At 41.8% G+C, this 17,505-nt stretch overlaps 1 protein-coding gene across 4 annotated transcripts in view; it reads left to right on the top strand.

Annotated features, from left to right (window-relative positions):
* Positions 1-17,505, top strand: part of zmat4a (zinc finger, matrin-type 4a) — a 72,435-nt gene that overhangs the window by 16,066 nt on the left and 38,864 nt on the right. For all 4 annotated transcript variants that reach the window (XM_088994964.1, XM_088994963.1, XM_088994965.1 and 1 more), the window contains one exon: positions 3,080-3,169. In XM_088994964.1, the coding sequence (XP_088851090.1) occupies positions 3,080-3,169 (90 nt within the window). The remainder of the gene's footprint in view (positions 1-3,079; positions 3,170-17,505) is intronic.

Genomic DNA, 17,505 nt, shown 5'->3' with positions numbered 1-17,505 from the left:
CATTTTTTTTTACTAATTTTGATTTCTCTTGTATTATGTCTTACCATAACTACAGTATTTCTTGTTACGCTGATTAATTTTCAAAGAAACTCATTTGTCCTCTAAATTATTTCCCCAAATATGGCTCTAAGATCAAATTCTGCACAATCAATGCAAAGCCTGCAAGGAGACAACTGCTGCACCCTAATTATCAATTCAGCATTGTTTTAGGTAGGGAGTGAAAGCGAGTACATTTAATTGAGTTGGCCTTTGTTAGTGGAGCTGCTCTCTCACAAAGACGATGCATGTGAGACAAGTGTCTAAAATAGTGTGGAATTAAAAGTGATCCTAAAGAAAGCAAGTAAATGAATTTGCCAAATAAAATAAACGGTTAAGTTGCAGCACGGGAATTCAATATACAGTATGTCATCACGATTGAAAGATGGAATTAACACCAGCAAGGCTTTCAACTTGGTCAATTTCATGCCGATATACTGTGGTAGTGAGTTTCACTCTACTGTAACTGGGTGATGACAACAGTTTAAAGGAGACAATAAGGAGCTTGGGGTCAGATGGTGAAGAGGATCAAGTAAACCAAACTGCTGCTAAATAATGAAGAACAAAATATCAATAACTTGAACTCAATACTCTCTAGGATCAGTGACGTGCGGTGAGGTTCATGGCTGGTGAGGCACTGACGTCATCACAGTCAGATTTACAAACATATGAACTCTACAGAGGAGCTTATTCACCATTTTGTTGGCAATAGTTAACGTGTTTTGTTTAAAATGTCATGTCATCATTCTTTATATAAACTGTAGCATAGAAAAAAAAGAATTTATAAAAATGTGATGATATATATATATATATATATATATATATATATATATATATATATATATATATATATATATATATATATATATATATATATATATATATATATATATATATATATATATATACAGTAAAGTCTCGTTATATCGATGTTCAAGGGAGTCCGCAAAAATATCGATATAACCGGGACTATCGATATATCCGACCCTGTTTGCATGTAATTTTCTCCGTGCGTGCATAAAAATAGTATCGATATAACCGGGACTATCGATATATCCGATATCGATATAATGAGACTTTACTGTATATATATATACAGTAAAGTCTCGTTTGTAAATCTGACACTTTATCACTTTACAATACTTCTGAAGAGGAAAGTATAAATGTTTGCAACCGATTAAAGAAGGTCTTTAGGGTCATTTTGAGTGATCAAGACTGAGGTGTAGTGTCACAGAAAATGCAGAAGATGGCGGCAGAGCTCCGTTGGAAATGGTTTTATTCTTCACCTTGGAATTTTTGTCAACGTATATCAAAGAGTTGTCTCGGTGTAACATACAACGATTCACCACCATTGTGTTATTTATGTGTTTTCCTTCTAATTTCGCCATCAACACGGATCAACACGAAGTTTTCAGACCAAACAAAGTACCGCAAAATGCATCGAGGTGATGCAAGGTATGTCCTTTCTCGCTGAGGGGCGTTCCTTCAGTGACGTAGGGTGAGGACTCGTCATCAACTCAAAAACAAGACTTCCGGAATGTTTAGCGCGAGTCTTAAAACGTAAAGTATAGCTAGATGCGGTGGAATCTTTGTAAAATACGCTCAGTAGAAGTCATTTGAAGCGATTTTACAAATTATGGACACCACTTATCCGGAGGCGTCGGTTGTCCTTTAAATATCCTGGTGAATACTTTTGAGAATGACAGCAGGTGTGATACGAGTTGGAAAGCAAAAACCGCCACCTACTGCCGAAATCAGAACGTGACACACATTTTGTTTCCTTTTTCGTGGTGTTCCCTAGTACCTTGGCTTTTGCCAGCACTACTGTAGCCCCTTGCAAACAGTGATTTCTGTTTGGACCTTGCCGGTGCGCTTTTCTATGAATAAATATTTTTATTTTCACACTTTGTCTGAGACGGCATTTCTGAAATGCAAAAAATTAATTCCGGTGTATGAGGCGCACCCAAAAGTCGATATTTTCTTCCAAAGATGACCTTGCACCTTATACGCCGGCGCGCCTCATATGTGAAATAATATTGAGCCACAACAGGTCTCGCAACTACTGTCAGCAGCCATCGACTTTATTTCCCCCTGTAGAAGAAGTAGTGCGTAACCCCAGCCTTAAGATGTGGTGTGTCATATTTTTATAAAACAATGATATATTTCAATATTATATTTGTAAAATTTTGTCTTTCCTTGAAGGTACGCCTTACACTCTGGTGCGCCTTACAGTATATATGGAAAAAGTTAATACACCATTCATTGGGGGTGTGCCTTATACTCCAGTGCACCTTATACACAGGAAAATACGGTAGTTTTAGTCCTTCATAGTCAAACAACTATAAACATAAGAAGACAAAATAATTAGCTATACTTATTTAAAAGTAAAAGCACATCAAAACTTCATTTTAACACGTCACAGGGCTGGAGCTTCATATTTTCCAAAACAGGCTCGTCAAGTTATTTGTGCACACTTAAAGTTTTTGTCAAAGATTTTATGGTGTTTTGAATCATGTTTGAATTGAGTTTTATAAAATATACAGTTTTTGTGAAGTCAGATTAGCCTAAACTTAAAGAATGCCCTGGGTTTGCAGTGTTTGCTCAAATGATTGTTTTTTGTTTGTTTTTTTTCTTACAAAATAATAAAACAATTTTTGAACAACCTCATAATCCCCATTTTCATGCCGAGCTCAAGGTTACAGCAAAGCACGGTCCAATTGTGTTCAGGATTTTATTTTTTATTTTTATTTTTACTATTATTTATTTATTTATTTATTTTTTGGGGGGTATTCTATTTATGGAGCTAGCAGCGAGCAGGCATGACTGCCCAATTTTAAGAACACCAATAAGAGACAATCTGAAGCCTCTGATGGAACACTTTAGGAAGTGGCACGGTGAACTGAAGGGGCTTTGAGAAACAATACATCTAATATGTACTGTATGTGGAATAGGCTGAACAGTTATAGCACTTCACGTAAATCATTTAAAGCAATTTGGTTGCATTGTATTGCTTTATTCATAACACTTTCTTATTGTCTTCCAGAGTCGAAAACATGCCAATAAAGTGCGACTTTATTACATGTTACATCCTGTGGATGGAGGCTGCCCTGCCAAGAAGCTCAGAACAGACAATGTAAGTTATTCACGCTGTATACATCACATCCCTTACATGTCTTAATTCACTGAAAAACATTGTGTCTCATTTCTGATCTCATCTGCCAGATTCATATGAAAATTTTTATTTTTTAATGTATTTTTAAGATCCTTGTACAGTTTCTGAGTAGCTAGAAGGGAGGTGCTGTTTGAATCCCATAAATGAGGGTGTCACTTTGCTTTTATGCGCGTTCTCCTGGAATAAGAATGAAGTAGAATTTTAGGACTACTTTTAAATATCTTGTCACACTATTGTGTGTTCCTCTGGCTACGATTATTAATTATATTGTTCTGTGCTGATCACACCAGAAAATAATTTCCCCTGCATTCTTAGAAATAGATTAAGATGTTCTTTTTTTTAAATGTATTTATTGGTGACATTTATTTATGGTACACAAGATTGAAACATGTCTTATTTACTTCTAAAGATGAAGCTGAGATGAAGCATACAAACACTTTATTTTGTACAGCATGTCGGCACATGCCCTATTCTGTTGGCCAGGTGCCATCCAAACCATCCATTCACCATTTTAATCACATCTCTCATGCGTTGGACTATGGCAGTCAGTGATGATGAAGCGGTAGACTTGCCTAATCTGTGTACAGGCAGTGTGTGTGGGATTGATTCCCATTTAGCCACGGTGTGGATGTGAATGGTTGTCCGTCTCCATTTGTGCCCTGTGACGGACTCGCAATTATTTCAGGGTATAGTCAGCTTTCTGCCCCAAGTCAGCTGGTGTAGGCATTTGATGATGTAAAGTTGTCTTGATTGCCACACCAATCTTTCAGAATGTGATGTTTTCCAAAAAATTTACTGTAAGTTTTTTTTTTCTGCAACCAACACTATGAACAAAGGTCAGTTATTTTGAATCATTTTGAAAGGAGATAACACAAAAAATGTTTTGCCTAACGTCAACCTAATTTTGTTCAATTTAAGAGGGGCTAACTCCAAAATGAGGCATTCACTTGAAAAGACAAAAGCCGAAAAGAAAAGACTTGACAAGACCACTTCACACACAGCATTCTAATCAAGGGCACTGATACACACTGATATAGATTCTGCCATCAATTAATTGGGTGTTAAATTAATTCATTGAATGAATCCAAACACTGACACATTGTAAAAATGCGACAGCTTTAACCCGCCTTTGTCATTCTACAACTCTTTTTTTCCTCCCATCTGATGGAGGCTTTTGTCAAAAGAGCACATTTCTTGACGGGAGGGGACCTCATTTGTAAAATTACACAGATGTGATGTGACCAGGCTGTGCATATAAGGTGGCACTGTCTAAAAATACACACAGCAGCATTGCCTGCAGAGACTTAGACAGTGCCTCCATTCTGGCATGGCCCAGCAGCCGGATCATTTTGAGCTGATGACATGTGACAACGGTACACGCTGCTGGTCATTCTCATTGCCGTGATAACCTGCTTTTACTCATGTTGGGTGGGAATGTCGGTCAACTCGTGTATTTTCAAGATTTCATAGGTTGAGTGGTGGCTGAAATGGACAAGGTAAATTTGTCAGTCAAAGAATGTGACTCAAAGTTGCAGAAGAAAAGTTTGGCTGACACCCAGGAAAAGGCGTGAAAACTAAATTGTCATGGATCATGCAGACTCAGTCAAAATTGGGAATCCAGTCGCCATCCAAAGACAACTGCTGGGTCAGCAGGCAAGAGCGTTGATAACACAACTCAACTGTATTTGATTGGATTGGATTGGATTTGATTAGCCTTTATTAGTCTCGCAGTAGAGAAATTCACATTTCACGGCACCAAAGTGATGAAACTAAGAGGAAAGTAAAGGAAGAAGTAGAAAAACAAAATACAGGACCTGCTGTAAAGGCAGCCACTTTCGCGCCGCCATCTTGAAGTCCAAACAACAATATAACAAAATACAGTAGGACCTCAACTTACGAACTTAATTGGTTCCCAGACAGAGTGTGTAAGGCGAAAAGTGTGTATCTAAAAAAAATCCCATAGGAAACCATTAAAATGGGAATAATCCTTTCCCGGGTTTCCATAAAATATACTTTTCAACTAAATAAGCCTTAAAACTACACACAACCTACCTTATCCTATGTATAATAAACGTGCTATTGCATTGTAATGAAATACACTGCACTGTATAATAAAGTCACTTTATTGACATTGATGGCTCTTAATTGACACCTGTTGCTTTCTGATTTGTAAGGTCTTAGGAAACTGAGGCATCACATTATCATTCATCATGTTGATGATTCTCATAGCCTTTTCTGGATGGAACTGTTCAATAAAAGCCTGCACATCAACTGCTGAATGGCCTGCTTCTGCTTGTCCTCTTGAAGGCAAATCAAATTATATGTGTTGATTACCTCATTATGGTCAGCAACAAGCTCCTCGATGTCATCTGCATTCACTTCGAGTCCCGTAGGTGCTGGCAGAGATTTTATTACAACAAAAGGCGCGAGTCCGATGATTCCACGGACGCGGAATAAAACGCGACAAAAGAAGGCAGGCGGGGCGAATAAAATGGCACGCTCGCGATCGGAAACCGGAAAGCAACAAACTTACGCGATCGCGTCTAACAATCACCTAGTGCAAAGCAAACAGTTGGATTTGCCAGCACAGGACACAGCAATTCACTTTCGTCGTAATCATGTCACTGGTGAGGTGACAGTGACTCGTTGAAATGAAATGAAATTGAAGTGTCGCGAGCGGCGGCCCCACCCCAGCTGCCAACTCGCACGTGACAATTTAGCGTGACTATTGACACACTGTTCGGTGTGTGTGAAAACACTAGCTCTGATTGGCTTACCATGACACATGACTCTATCCTTTAGCCAATCACAATCACTTCTATCGCATCTTGACAGGGGGTGCATTCAAGTGTAGCAACACAAAAACGTTGGCAAGTGTTTGTCCCTGCTCATTCAGTTAGACAATGCTTTCCAAACAGCCTAGAGTCATAAGAAGTCGTGTGCTATTCTCGAACCTGAACGCACCCCAAGTCTTGGATGACAAATAAACAGAGCAGAGTAGACATGTGCGGCTGGTAGTTTCTTCAATTTATTCATAGTAACGCACCACATTTGAACTGAGGCTGAACACGAGCCTGTGGTGTTTATTTTCCCATAATAGTAAAATTGTGTGAATTCAGAGAGTGGGGATGTGGAATGTAGCGCCGGCTGGAGCGCTGTTCAGTCGTGTGCTTCCGCCGAAGATCACTACGTCAGATCCGAAGGTCGTGTGCTTTGGTGTTCCATCTGTGGTGGATGTGTAATATGAAAATAGTGCTTATTATAAGGTTTAATTTTCATAAATTTGACGTTCGTAAGACGAAAAATTCGTAATATAAGGTGTTCGTAAGTTTAGGTCTCACTGTAACAAATAATGTGACACAACACAAAAGACGGAGACAGCCATTCAATCTTAAGCACTTTCTTCACCAACTTTGTTGTATGAAGCAGTTCGAGATGAAAGAGGAGAGAATCAAAGCGTCTTTTCCACCAGTGGAGCAAGGATGTCATGGTGAAATGCGCACATCTGGTACAAACTTCACCCAATCCATTAACTCTTTAAACAGTAACCCAAATAGAACTGTATAGTGCCTCTGCAATTTTTTGATAATGATACTAGTGCAGCATGTTCCACCGGAAATTCCTTGTGTGTTCTACATACTTGGCAATAAAGATGATTCTGATTCTGATTTCCTGTCACACGCAAATCCGCTTCAATTCAAAGCCGTGACAGTTGCACTCTGCGCTGATGCTCCTTTCTTCTCATCGCGGGCTCCACAAACCATGCACCCATCCAGCCGCAGACTGTCCAACAGCACCAACATTTCCCCTGAACAAAGTGGGACTGTGAAAATGCTGCCCATTACAGGCGCAAAAAGCCACAATCACCCCAGAGCTATCCAGCTATGTCAATGGAAGCTTGACAGAGGTCAAAAATATTACAGGTTCTCTTCAGCTTTAAAGGACAACCGACATCACTTTTTTTGTTTCCTAACTGACATCAGAAAAACGATATAGCATCTAAATTACCCACAACACGCAGTATGATATTTTTATTAAAATGCAAAACACCAATAAAAATGATTTAAAGTGTGCTGAAACTGCAAAAAAATTTAAACCGGAAGTGGCCAGTTTCAGAAGGTCCCGCCCCCTTGTTCGTGGTGTCACGCCAAGACGTCTTGCCTTGCTTGAGAATCAAAACAATGGGTTCAGATTCGGAAAACATGCTTTCTTGTTACTCATCCAATTATGAATATGATTCTAATACTTCTGAAGAGCAGACATGTTTGCAATCGATTAAAGAATTTATTCCGGTCATTTTGATGCATCTGGAGAGAAATGTAGTGACAAACTCTTTAGTAGTCAAAATCGCTGAATTTTCACATTTACCGTTCAAATACTAAGTAGAGACGAGCGGTGAGGCAGCAGCCGGCTGAGACTCACCATGGATTGCGCAATGACTATGCTAACTGTGTTGGCTTGCTCTGCAGTGAGACCGCATTGCTGTCCCTCCGCTATTAAAGTGTTGAAACACTTTTAGTATATGAACTAAATTTCTACACTTTAGCTGGTGTATATAATCTACAGTCACTGTACATTATAAACACTGCACTACAGTGTTTATTTTATTTTATTTTTATCAAAACTGTGTGCATAGGTGAGGCACATAGCTCTGGTGATTACAGAGATTCTTCTTGCTGCAGAATAATAGAATTAGTGAGAGCAAGCTACAGTCAACAGTTAGCAAGTTAAGTGCAGCCATCCAGTCATTTTTTTCATGTTGCTTGGCCTTATTTTCAGAATGGAGGATTACATATCTAAATTGAAAGAAATAGAGAGAATTTTACAACTGAAGAAAGATAAGGAAGGCTTCTACGAAGAAGGTATTGGTGCCTTTATTCAGAAGGAGCGGCACATGGACTTCATTTATAAGTAAAGGTAACACGATAATAACGTTTTTTTTTTTAATGTTTTTTCTATGCTACAGTTTATATCAAGAATGCTGACATGACATTTTAAACAAAACACTAACTGTTGCCAATCAAATGGTGAATAAGCTACTCTGTAGCTTTCATATGTTTGTAAATCTGACGACGATGACGTCAGTGATGACGTCAGTGCCTGACCAGCCATGAACCTCACCGCACATCACTGGTCCTTTCTCGGTCAGGGGCGTTCCTTCCGTGACGTGACGTAAGGACTCGTCACTAACTCAAAAACAAGACTTCCGGAATATTCAGCGCAAGTCTTAAAACTTAAAATATAGCTATATGTGGTGGAATCTTTGTAAAATACGCTCAGTAGAAGTCATTTGAAGCGATTTTACAAATTATGGACACAAATTGTCCGTTGGCGTCGGTTGTCCTTTAACTCTTGGTAATCACATTGAACAAAGAAGTATTTCTTATTTTACATTGTAATCTCATCACAAGCAGTCACGGCTATTTTCGGTCGACCTTTGCACAAGGCTTAAAAACCTGATATTTATAGGGCCAAAATGGTTATTGAAAATTGGAGCGTGCTTTGCAATGGCACAGCCTTTTTTCCAAGGAAAATGCAGTGTGTTTGTCTCCCAATGTTTTCACATATATCCATTTGTATCAACTTGATAGTGATACACACTGAATGAAATGAGTGAGCTTAATTTTTCTTTGCGTTGATTTCTGACGTTGGCCAAGCAACAACAACATCCACTGTGAATAGTTAGCTGTGTGGGTATGTGATTATGTGCTCCATCAGTCCATTCAACTTCCATCTTCCATTTCATTAAGCCTCCAGTGCTGGCACTGCATTCTGGTGACAAGACTGAGCAGTCTTCCTGGAGATGGCACAGGTGTCCGCAACCGCCTTGATGGAATAGGAAGTGACAGGAGTCATATGCCTCATTGCCCTAACGTTTCCTTGAGCAATTTCTAACAGATTGCACTCTTGACACACTCAGATTTTTATGAGGTGCTCTCATTTCAATTTCTGTATTTGAACAGATAATGTATATTTTTAGGTCAATAATAATAAACTCAAGGGTGCTGGCCCAGGAATATTATATACAACCCATTACTTTAATTCTATTTACTCGTGAATTCCAAGCCGGTTACCAATCAACATAATTTTGAAAAACTTATTTGTATTAAGTTCATCCTGTCTACTTGATATCTCATTTAAAACAGTTGTTTTTCTGACATACAGTGTATTTTAGATGTTCAATTACCTGACATGTTTCGGTGTCTACTTCCGCCTTCGTCAGAGTGTCACGGATGTTGTTGTGATTGCCTTTTTCAGGATAATAGGGCAGTAACACCAGCTGAAACAGGCGCGTCACAACTACTCCCGTGACACTCTGACCAAGGCGGAAATAGACACTTTTTTTTACTTAATTCACTTTTTTCTGCTCACTCTGCAGTCTGTGTTCAACACATGGTTGAAAGTCTTTTTACACTGCTTTGGCAATACTGCACATTTTGTGCGGTTCTGCTGTTGCAATGAGAGAGCGTCTCCTCTCGTAGAGCAGTCTCCTCCACACCAATGGTTTGGAAACTGAGTGTTTTTCAATGTTTTTTTTTAATTTCTATTTTTATATTTTGAGTGTCGCAGAATGTGTTCTGTACAGCAGGCCGTACAGATGGCTGGGTGCTGCGTCTGCATAGGAAATGTGCAGACTTGGACGTGGGCTCCAGATATTCTCGCCGAAGACTGGAATGATAACATGTTTTGCTTATGAAAAAAATTAAGGGGTCTAGGATATTGATGGTACTGTACTGATGATGAAAAAGCTAATAAGACAACCCTCCAAGCAGTAGATAATGAAAGGGGAAAAAATAAAAGTATTGCTGTCAACCACAACAGCTTAAACTATATGCTCCTAGCCGCATTACTCTCCGCACATACGAGCTGAAAGCCCTCCAACTTGCCGTGTGTGTGTCCGGAGTGATCGCCGACAGCCGTGTTTCCGTTAGGAGAAGAATCCTGGTTTCATGGTACTGCATCTTATGTTGCGTGAGCGCCTCGAGCTCGTCCGTCTCGTTCGGGAGCGATCTCACAATCCCCATAATGACGGACGGAAGGACATATCGATATCTTCACCACCTTATCAAGTTTTCATAATCAGTATCGATATGACATATTGCTTTACAGAACATTTACGTGCAAGAAATCAGAATATTTCCACATATGTAGGGCAAGTCAGATTTAAAACTTCAAAACTTTTGAGAAAATTGTATGTTTTGAGGTGCACCTATAGTGTGGAAAATGTGGTTGTTGAAACATAACAACAAATACTGTGTAATCAAAATACTAATGTATAAAGGAAGCCTATTTAAATGTAATACAAAAAAAAGAATAAGTATCAAAGAAATATATATCCTTTGTTCTATTTAACTAAAAAAAGCTCATTTGACAAAGTTCATTTTAAACAAGCATTCATTCATTCTCTGTTTAACCTTTAAATATCAGAAACACAGATGAAAACGTTTTCAGACCCATTATAGAAGGTTTTCTTATTTTTTATCAACCACCTGAGCTTCTATGAGACCTGAGCTAACAAACATATGGTGTGATTTTGGCGTGGGTGATTGATCTTCGACTTAAGTTCATTTACATGCGACAAGGGTCTTCATGTACCTCTAAGGGGGGTTTTCCCATGATGGGAAACACTGCTGTCACGTCAGCACGAGGCAAAAAACTAAACAATCTCGTTGGACAAAAAGGAGCATGATCCGAAGTAATCGATGGAGGCAGTAGATGAGTTCAAAAGGTTTTACTGAGACACGCAGGGGAACACTAAACAAAACTACAGCACAAAGGGAGAGCGACCAACCTGGCATACAGCAGTGGCGAATCACGAAAGGGAATACACCGGCGAATACTGAGGCTATATATAATGTGCCTTCTGTCTTTTATAGTCAGAAGGCACATTAGCGAATGGGAATCAGGTGTGCGCGCCGGAGGAACGGGGAGGGGAGGGGCGCGCACCTGACACCGATCAGGATGTGACAACTGCTGTATCTGTGCTGAAGGACCAGAATTGATTGATGATGAGGCTGGACAAGATGTGAAGCTGAAGTTTTTCTGAGTTGAAACTCCAATTTCAAAGTAGATTGCACACACTTCATGCCATTTGTTTCAATTTTGAAGCTCACTTTCAGCAAGTTTGAAGTCACAGCTGCTTCCTTATATAACCTTAAATGCCTATACGTGGATAAAATGGTAGTTATTAATGTTTCATTAATTTGACTTGAAATGTATGTACCAAGGTGACCAAACTACGGCCTGCGGGCCACATCTGCCCGTTGGTCTGTTTTTGAATCCGGCCCCCCTGTTGTGTCCGGAGGAATGAGAGGAGGAGAGTTGCTTTGTCAACGTGTTTATTGTGCCACCATCTTAGTCTACCTGCGGTCGTGACGTCACCGCTGCTTTTCGACCTGTCGCAACATTCTGTAGCAGTGTGACATATGCTACATTTACCCCCCCCTCCCTGAAGGAACCAAAACACTCTGTAACAAGGGAAACCGGGTAGACTGCCGGTTTCCCTGCTTAGCCGTGTGGGTTATTCTGCCACGCGATAGGCTAAGCACTGACTAGGGACATTCAAAATCGGTGATAATTGTCCAAATACCGAGGGCAAAGGCGAACGCGAGCTGGCCGAGGCTCTGGCCCCACGGGCACAGCTGGTTCACGACGGCTCTTCGAGGCGTCAGTAGTTTTTGCCTGAGAAGTCGTTCGAGGGGGTCGGTGCCGCCACTCTCCTTAGGCGGCTGGCATGCCAACGGGACCCGTCAGCCAGACAGAAGGTGGTCGGTCCGAGTTGGGCGGTAATCTGGACTGGTGCTGTCCAGAATGAGTCCAAATTGTGAGAGCAGCACGGCCGGCGAATGCGGACCCAGTCCGACACAGTAAGTGTGCGTTGCTTCGTCCGGCGCTTCTCCTTGGGCCCTCTGCTGGCTGAGGAAGAGTAGGGCAGGCCGTCTGCTTGGTTGGAGCTTTCTCCACCCCCGTTGGCCTGGGGGTGAATTGTGGCACCCGCATTGTCAGAGATGGAAAAGCCGAGTGCACAAAACAAGTCCAAGCCCAAGAGGTTGGCGCCATGACGGGATATTTGGAAGGTAAAGGGGGGGAGAGTCCTCGAGCCATAGCGCACTTTGAAGGTGGCAGTGCCCACCATACCAATCTTAGTTTGGCCATAGCCAAACAAGTCCTCAGCGTTGGCCTCGATCTGGAGATGAGGAAATAGCCGTCGAACTGTGGACACGTTCAACAGTGACCTGGAGGCTGCCGTGTCGAGCAGGAGTGGTAAGCTCACTCCATCCAGTTCCACTGTGCACCACTTGAATGGCTTGGCGCGTGAGCCCACGCAGTGGATGGTGGTTCGCCTCGGCTGGTCTGGTGAGCGGCGTGGTGGGTATGTTGACGTGGGAGCAGAGCGGCACATCCTGGCGAAGTGGTTCCTCCTTCCGCAGTGCTGGCATCTCTGTCCAATGGCTTTGCAAGTTGGCGCACGTGTGGGGTGCCAGGCAGACCCACAGTTGGCACAAGGTCTGCGTGTGTTGGCCCGTTGATGTCTGACGACATTTATCTCGGTACGGTCGTAAGTGAAGGTGGGAGCAGAGCGGCACATCCTTGCGAAATGATTCATCTTCCCGCAGCGTTGGCATCGTTGTCCGGTGGCTCTGCAAGTGGGCGCACGTGTGGGGTGTGAGGCTGACCCACAGTTGGCACAAGGCGTGCGTGCATCGGCCCCTTGACGTCTGGCCACATTTATCTCTGCACCGTCGTATGTAGAGGTGGAGTCGTAGGTGGCGGTGGCTTCTGGGAGTGGCGAGGTTGGAGCAACAATCTGTGCCAATGCGGGAGAGTGTGAAGGTGTGGGTGGGTTCACAAGCCGAGCCGTTAGTTGTGCTGCGTTCTCCAATTGGAACGCCATCTCCACAGCCTTCGATAGTGGGAGGTCGTCAGGGGACAATAGTAGTTTTTCCCGTAGCTTGGGATCAATTGTGTGCTCCGCTAGTTGATCCCTTATCATTTCCTCCTCCAAGCGGCCGAATTTACAGAGGCCCGCTAAACACCTCAAATCGGCCACGTAGTGGTGCACTGACTCGCCTGTTCGTTGCCGTCGTTGACGGAAGGCAATCCGCCGGACAATCACGCCCTGAGATGGGGCGAAATGTCGGGCCAATAAAGTGACACAATCCCCGTATGTCTTCGCGGGTCCAAGAGAGCGAAAAATGCGCTGCCCCTCACTACCTAAACTGTGTATTAGCATAGCCGTTCGGCGTGCTTCGCTTGCCTCGTTTAGTCCGGTCGCCGTCAGATACGTCGTAAACGAGTCATACCAGCGGGACCACGGGACTGGTGGCTCACCGGGGAGCGCGAGAAACGAGGGGAGGGGAGCTGTGTAGAAGTCCATCTTCGTCGCCAATGTTGTGTCCGGAGGAATGAGAGGAGGAGAGTTGCTTTGTCAACGTGTTTATTGTGCCACCATCTTAGTCTACCTGCGGTCGTGACGTCACCGCTGCTTTTCGACCTGTCGCAACATTCTGTAGCAGTGTGACATATGCTACACCCCCGAAAGTTCGTACAAAATTAAGGTTCAATGTAGATGATTGCTTTCATTTCACATGCATTTCAACTCAAGGTGGTACAATTAGTGCTAGTTGCAGAGCACAGCGAGGGAATGGAAAGTGATACATATCTTATAAAACAAAGCCTATTACTAGGTTTGAAACATACAAGGCGACGCTTGGAGTGGGAAAAACTGAAAAACAAGGAAGTGAGTCTTACTCAGTCTGATCCTGGTAATTACCATGCTCATAGAGAATTGCTTGCGGCTCGATGGACAGTCAAGTAAAAGCACATTTCCTGGAACGTTTTGACTATTATCTTGTTTCAATTTTTTAAGCAAACCGGCCCCCTATTAAGAGAGGAGGCAAGCTCTACAGTGCTAACTATGAGCATCAAAGAATTTGAACCGTTCCGTGGTTGGCTTCAAAGTTGGCATTACAATTGCTGAGCAACATGGTCTTGTGTGGCGATCGAGTGTAGGTAAAACCAGTCTCTTATTCATCACATTTCTAGGGAAAAAGTCCTAACTTTGTTATACTTTGTATAACATTTTGTACAACTTTGTAAAATATTTTGTTGATTTTTATAAACTTGTACTGTATGCTACAGGGGCAGCCCGGTAGTCGAGTGGTTAGCACACCGGCTTCACAGTGCGGAGGTTGCCAGTTCGCATCCCGCTCTGGCCTCCCTGTGTGGAGTTTGCATGTACTCCCTGGGCCTGCGTGGGTTTTTCTCAGATTGAACACTCCAAATTGTCCCGAAGTGCGAGTGTGAGAGTGACTGTTGTTTGTCTTTGTGTGCCCTGCGATTAGCTGGCAGCCAATTCAGGGTGTCCCCTGCCTAGTACCCGAAGACGGCTGGGATAGGCTCCAGCATCCCCCGCGACCCTAATGAGGGATAAACGGTAAATGGATGGATGGATGCTACAGTTTGTGGGTAATCTTTTGTTGCACTTTATTGCTTATGTTGTCACATATGTATGTTGTTTAAATACTTGGATGTTCATGCAGGACATGCACTATACTGTAGCTGTTTCACTGTTCTCATAAAATAAACAAATACATAAATTAGAATAAAATGCATAACATGTATGTAAATATGTTTTTGTTCTGCTTATGTTTAGCATAGGTAGCTTTTTTTATATGTACCGTATCCAGTGTTGACCCGGCCCGCCTGTCAAATTTTAGAAATTAATATGACCCCGAGCCCACCTCTGATGTATACAGTATTTTAATCATGAGCTGTATTTAGTCCGTCACCATTTAGTCTGTCACATTCTGAAATGAGGTGCAATGCCAATTGACAACTCATTTGGTAGAAAACATGTCCGCATTTAGAAGCTTCATCCGAGCTGAGCAGGCAATTATCTCAGAAGCAAATTTTGCAAAGTCAGTGTAGCTAATCAGAATATCCCAGAGGTCCCTCAACTGGATCATCAATTCAAAGTCTGCCATTCACGATAATGTTACACCTTGTTAAGCATAGGTACTGCAGGCTGGGGCTAATTACGGTATTAAAAATGCTGAAGTGGATTTTTCAGCAAAATGAAGCGACTGAACTATCAAACACTGGATGGCTTTCGTCCTAAATACATTAACAAAAATGATCACAGAATATTAACCCCAAAGAATTCTGAGTTCAGCAACCCAGAGTTCACTTTAAACATGGTGTTTCAGTATTTGGCTCATGAATTGTAATGGTAAAGTTTGCTCCGAGTGTGAATGTTTTTTTAAATCCTCGTTGCTTTTCTCTCATTCCTGTGATTATGATCTTTTGTAGAATTTCTATCATCTTTTTTTTCCCAAAATGTTATTCTTGTGCTGCACACGCTGGAATAATCTTTGTTAAATTATTTTTACATTGCTTTGAAATGTTGTATGTTGGTTTTAAATTGTGTCCTGCCTGTGAAATGCAATTGTATAAATAAAGCAAACTTGCTTTGCTCCTTTTTTCAGTTTTTGTTTGAAGGTTTAAGTAAGCAGCCGACCTTTTTCAACGGTTATTATATCTTTTTACAATCATTTTGCCAATATTAATAATATATAATGTTATTGCTGTGCCGTATTTAAATAAACAGATGGAATGAAACCAGTAGAGCATGATGAAACCACACAAAACTCATCCACAAAATATACCTGATTGTTCCTGTGACTGTAAAGTGACCTTGAGAGTTTTGAAAGGCGCTTATAAATGAAATGTATTATTATTATTATTATTATTATTATTATTATTATTATTATTATTATTATTATTATTATTATTATTATTATTGAAGTTGGCATTAAATATCATATGCTGTACAGATTGGAACCACCTACTGTTGAAAAGGACACTTTGATACTCCCCTCTTTCATCTAGAACTGCTTCATGTCACAAAGAGGGTAGAGCAAGTGCTGAAGAATGAATCACTCTCTGTGTCTTTGTGTTGTCATATTATGTTATTTAGTTTTTGTCCGTTTTTTTTTCCTTCAAGATGGCGCCGCGAGAGTGGCTGCCTTTCCAGCAGCTCCCATATTTTGTTTTTATACTTCTTTCTTTCCTTTCCTCTTCATTTCATAACGTTGCTGCTGTGTTACTTCCAGGTAGAGTGATCACTGGCGTAGTAGTAGTAGTAGTAGTAGCAGTAGTAGTAGTAGTAGTAGTCGTCGCCGTAGTAGTCGATTGGTTAGAACACCGGCTACACAGTGCAGAGGTTGCCGGTTCGCGTCCCGCTCCGGCCTCCCTGTGTGGAGTTTGCACGTTCTCCCCGGGCCTGCGTGGGTTTTCTCCGGGTTCTCCTGTTTCCTCCCACATTCCAAAAACATGCATGGCAGGCAGATTGAACACTCCAAATTGTCCCTCTGTGTGAGTGTGAGAGTGACTGTTGTATGTCTTTGTGTGCCCTGCGATTGGCTGGCAACCAATTCAGGGTGTCCCCCGCCTCGTGCCCGAAGACAGCTGAGATTGGCTCCAGCAACCCCCGCGACCCTAATGAGGAATAAGCGGTACGGAAAATGGATGGATGGATTATTATTGAAATGGGAGTGTGTTGTGTACTGTATGCGTATGTGCGTGAGTGCCAGGGCGGCCAGTCACAGCTCCTCTTTGCCTTCCCCTGTATGCACAGAAGAGAGTGCTTTGTCTGCGAAGACCGTCTTTTTATCCTTATATTGCAAGGATACCCTGGCGCTTTGTTGTCCCATTTCTTGTACGGGCGCCTCAGGGTAGTTGCACATGAGTAGTGAGTGTTTCCTGTCTCCCAAATAAGGCGAATTATAGTCTACGCAAAAAGTCAGACTACAGGCACTTTTCCATGACAAGAACTTGAACAGCCTGCACTGCGTTCTATTCTCGCTTGACCTGGACTGGACTTGACTCTTCATCTTATTTCTGAAGCAAGCTTTGTGTTACTTGACTGACATCATCTATCTATCTATCTATCTATCTATCTATCTATCTATCTATCTATCTATCTATCTATCTATCTATCTATCTATCTATCTATCTATCTATCTATCTATCTATTTATCTATCTATCTATCTATCTATCTATCTATCTATCTATCTATCTATCTATCTATCTATCTATCTATCTATCTATCTATCTATCTATCTATCTATCTATCCATCCATCCATCCATCCATCCATGTCTGTCTGTCTGCCTGCCTGCCTGCCTGCCTGCCTGCCTGCCTGTCTGTCTGTCTGTCTGTCTGTCTGTCTGTCTGTCTGTCTGTCTGTCTGATAAAATAAGTGACATACTGTAGGTGTCATGGTAGTCAACTGG

The sequence above is a fragment of the Hippocampus bargibanti genome, linkage group LG04 (assembly GCF_051943395.1).
Source record: "Hippocampus bargibanti isolate YZ-2025 linkage group LG04, ASM5194339v1, whole genome shotgun sequence".
NCBI lineage: Eukaryota > Metazoa > Chordata > Actinopteri > Syngnathiformes > Syngnathidae > Hippocampus > Hippocampus bargibanti.
Note: the sequence above shows the minus strand (reverse complement) of the source record. Positions and strands in the feature narration are given on the sequence as shown.